This window comes from Brassica napus, chromosome C4 (genome assembly GCF_020379485.1).
Source record: "Brassica napus cultivar Da-Ae chromosome C4, Da-Ae, whole genome shotgun sequence".
Taxonomy (NCBI): Eukaryota; Viridiplantae; Streptophyta; class Magnoliopsida; order Brassicales; family Brassicaceae; genus Brassica; species Brassica napus.
This window is the reverse complement of record NC_063447.1, coordinates 29,222,233-29,226,824: the sequence shown is the minus strand read 5'-3', so window position 1 is coordinate 29,226,824 and position 4,592 is coordinate 29,222,233. Positions and strand designations below refer to the sequence as shown.

The 4,592-nt window shown below is 32.5% G+C and overlaps 1 protein-coding gene across 1 annotated transcript; it reads left to right on the top strand.

Annotated features, from left to right (window-relative positions):
• The first annotated feature begins 575 nt into the window (after nt 1-575).
• On the top strand, nt 576-2,017 carry LOC106394488 (B3 domain-containing transcription factor NGA2-like). The gene has a single exon (XM_013835055.3). The coding sequence runs from the start codon at nt 911-913 to the stop codon at nt 1,865-1,867; it is 957 nt and encodes a 318-aa protein (XP_013690509.2). The 5' UTR covers nt 576-910; the 3' UTR covers nt 1,868-2,017.
• The last annotated feature ends 2,575 nt before the right edge of the window (nt 2,018-4,592 follow it).

Sequence of the window (4,592 nt, the reverse complement as noted above, 5' to 3'; positions counted from 1 at the left end):
AATATATGTAATAGTTTACCATAAATAAATATTTATATGAAAAATTGACATTAATGATGATATATGAGTTATTTTTATTACCATATTTAAAATCCCTGAAAAAAAATTAAATTTTTATAAAGAAATTTTACATCTCACAATTAATATGATGCCATGTCACTATTTTCTAAAATCATGTCATCTATTTTAAGTGCTATGTCATCTTTTTTTCAGCGAGAATGATTGTAGCGACAACATGTGTATAAATAACTTCGCAAATATAGTCTAGGAGATTTTTACTTTCCTTTTCTTTTTCTACATAAATATAAATTGATTATGATAATGGACCACTCGGGAATAATAATGAAACTTAACTCTTTCACATATATTTATTTGTAAATCAAAACATATTATGGAAAGAGAAAAGGGGAAACAAATAAATGTAATAACAGAGAGAAAAATAAAACGAGAACAAGAAGCTCACATGAATAGAACCAGATTGTTCAAGGGTCCCCACCGCTTAGCCCATATCTCTATCATTCTTATATTACGTGAGCTCTCTCTCTCTCTCTCTCTCTCTCTCTCTCTCTCTCTCTCTCTCTCTCTCTCTCTTCTCTTCTGTTCTTGAGAGATTGCATCAAGTTTAATTTGCCTTTTTGTTTTATTGGAAATTTATGAGCTTCTTGATCCATAAAAATTAGAGAGAGAAAGCTTCAGTTTAGAGAGAGATCAGAGAGAATCCTCCTAATCAGTGAAATTAGGCAAATAAAGCCCACTTTCTGCTTTTGTATAATTAGGTCAATCTCATCCACCACCATACCCTTCTCTCCAATTCTCATCCTTCTTTAGTTAGGGTTTCATTTCTCTAAATATTCACCTCTTTCATTGAATCTTTAACTCCAAACTCTGATTTGAATTCCTCTCAAACTAAATGGAGAGGAAGTCCAATGATCTTGAGAGATCTGAGAATATTGAATCTCAAAACAAGAAGATGAATATAGAAGAAGAGAGTCCTGTACAAGAAACTTCTTCGATGGAGAGAGAGCACATGTTTGACAAAGTAGTAACACCAAGCGACGTTGGGAAACTAAACCGGCTCGTGATCCCAAAGCAACACGCAGAGAGATACTTCCCTTTAGACAATAATTCCTCAGACAACAACAAAGGTTTGCTTCTAAACTTCGAAGATCGTATAGGAATCTTATGGAGTTTCCGTTACTCCTACTGGAACAGTAGCCAAAGTTATGTAATTACCAAAGGCTGGAGCCGTTTCGTCAAAGACAAGAAGCTTGATGCTGGCGACATAGTTTCTTTTCATAGAGGTTCTTGTAATAAAGACAAGCTATTCATTGATTGGAAGAGACGACCAAAGATTCCTGATCATCAAGTCGTCGGAGCTATGTTCCCTAGGTTTTACTCTTACCCTTATCCTCAGATGCAGGCTAGTTATGAACGTCACAACCTTTATCATCGATATCAACGAGATATAGGAATTGGGTATTATGTGAGGTCAATGGATAGATATGATCCAACGGCTGTAATTGAATCTGTGCCGGTGATAATGCAAAGGAGAGCACATATGGCTACTATGGCTTCATCAAGAAGAGAGAAGAGGTTAAGGCTTTTTGGAGTGGATATGGAGTGCGGCAGAGGCGGCCGAGGAGGAGGAGCAAGTGTGAATAGCACGGAGGAAGAGTCTTCGACTTCCGGTGGTAGTATCTCACGTGGCGGCGTTTCTATGGCTGGTGTTGGCTCTCTACTCCAGTTGAGGTTAGTGAGCAGTGACGGCGATGATCAGTCTCTAGTTGCTATGGGAGCTGCTAATGAGGATCATCACTTGTTTACAAAGAAAGGAAAGTCTTCTTTGTCTTTCGATTTGGATAAATGATGATTGATTAAATATGAGATTAATCAAAACTTTAATACACATTATATATGATAATTATACATATTATATATATTTATGTGACACAAGGATGTCGCGCGTTCAAGATACTTAATGGATATCATGTTCTATAAAGATTTGAATTTGGTTTTAGATTGTTCTGATCCAAATTTTGTTTTTTTTTTGACAAAGAGCTTACTGATCCAAATTTGTTCTTCAAATGAGTTCGAAGTTTTTTTCAAGTGTCTCCTATTAGCTTGTGGGTCAGAATATACAGAACATAAAAACCTGGACAGCTAGGGATCAGTGTTAAACTTAAAACATGTCCCTCTGGTCAGAAACTAATCAGAAGATATGGGGTGTCGTCTTAGAAAAGTGATGTAATTTGCAGCATTGTGTGCATACTGACATTTAATGGTTATTGACCTTTTTACTTTGTTTAGTTTTTTTTTTTTTTTTTTGAGATGGCTGCTGTCTTGTTACTGCTGCATTTTCTGAACCAGTTGCTGCTGCTCAATTAGTCAAGCAGATTATGCAGCTTTTACATTTCAAATAAACTTCATTGTATCTTATACCAATAAAAATAAAATAAAAAGAAGAGCTTTTTCATCTGGGTAAGATGGAAAAGGTATGATCTGTTTCACACATATATTGCTGATGCAATAATGGTTACAGAAGTAAATGGATTTTTTTTACTTAGCAAACTTGCACAAGTCACGCAATGACACACACACACACATATATACAGTACTGTATATATATATATATATATGTGTGTGCCTGTTATAGAAAATACACGTAGGAAGTGTTAATTTTAGGTCTTGTTCGGTGTGTTTATGCGTGTGGTTAACTCCGATCTTTTAATTGCATTCCACTGGTTATTTAGGTTTTAGCTACAAATGAAATAAACTTAAAAACTAATTAATACAATGTGAAAATTATATAATATATACATAAATCTGATATAGGATATATCTAAATGTGTGTATGCATGTTCTTATTTTTCATGATTTCTGCACACATAGTCCCAGACGTTAATTAATTAGTGTATATACCATCATAAAATTTAGGGCTTATAACTACCTAGTTCCTAGTATAGTATAAACTATAAAATGTATTTTGATGTGTATAATTGTATAGCCTCAGTGTATTGGTAGAATGTCACATTAATATTAAACGATATTAAGATTTTATTCAAGCTTTTCATGAATGATATTACGGATAATAACAAGTAAACTAGAGCCTTTTGGAAGGCTTGAAATAAGTTTTTAGTTATAAACACAGTATATATTTGTCTGTTATAAGTTTTTAGCATACTGCGAAGTAAACCCTCTTTTTTGGGAGCAAAACTGCGAAGTAAGCCTATTATGTTATTTCAACATATATGATTATCGATGTTAACTAAGAACAACCACATTGGTGCTATCTAAACAGGGCCGGCGGATCCAAAAATAAATCTGACTAGGGTCAAAAAAAATTAAAGAGTTACTGGTGAGAATCGTGGTTTTGGGGGGGGGGGGGGGTTTGTCATAAACCATATTTTACCAATTCTCCTATAATTTTTTGACAATTTCCTATACAAAACAACATTTGATTATATTTTTGTAGTGTCAAGTGATCTCATTATCTTCAAATAGGTCTATTCATGTACCAAATCTAAATATAAGAGCAACATCATTGGAGAAGTTTCTCAAGCACATGTTTTTAGGTATCCCTTATATATTAAATCACAAGTCACCTAGCGAATCAAAATCTGACACATGGCATCTGTTTAAAAAAAATTAAAATGTCGACAAAAAATAATGTTAGATCCTAAAATAATGAGTGACAAATCGAAGCTTTGTCAGCAACAAAGGTAACAAAAAATATCCATATCTCTATTATATAAAATCGGGTATCTTACAAATCTGTTTCTGTGGTTTAATTTTAGAAAAGTTATTGCTTTGCTTTTTTCATCTATTTTAGCATTTCAAAGGAAAAAAAGTCACTGATACTATGAATTTCTTTTCTTTTATTATTTTAGATGCTGAAGAACAGAAAAAGGTACGTAAACAAAATTTTATAATGGACTAAACTAGACTAAACTAATTATCAATTTATGGAACACGTTTATTTGTTTTGGTGATAACTCAGAGAAGGAGAATAAGAGGCGTGACCTTAAATCACACTTCCATGGCCCCTAGAAAACTTGAGAAGTACCACAAGAAGAAAAGAAGAAAGGAAAAAGGTTGTGATAACTAGAAATCAACAAATATGGCATAAAGAATTCGGTTGAGGGGGAAGAAGACATGTCAATTATCTAGAGTCCGGTAAGTATTCCATATTTTATTTGTTTGTGTGTTTATAATATGATAAAATGTGGCGATATCTTATTTTCTTTATTTTTGATTCAACATACACTTCTGATTTTTTTCCTTATATAGTATTATTGAATTTGTAGATTCCCTCGTAAAAAGAAATGCCGAAGCAAATAACATCGTTGAATAAAACAAATATAAAAAAGAAAATGACCAAAAAAGTATACGTGAGTGAGAGAATAAGAAAATGACTATAAAATATGATAACCTCAATTATCTTCAAAACTAAGTTGACATTTAATTGTACTTTTTCAAGATATATATTTTTGTTGTTCGATCATATTTAATGATTATGTTGGTTTTCGAAAAATATTAACATTATATTTTTTTGTGTCATTGTTGTAAATTATAAATTTCAAAATTTTAATGTT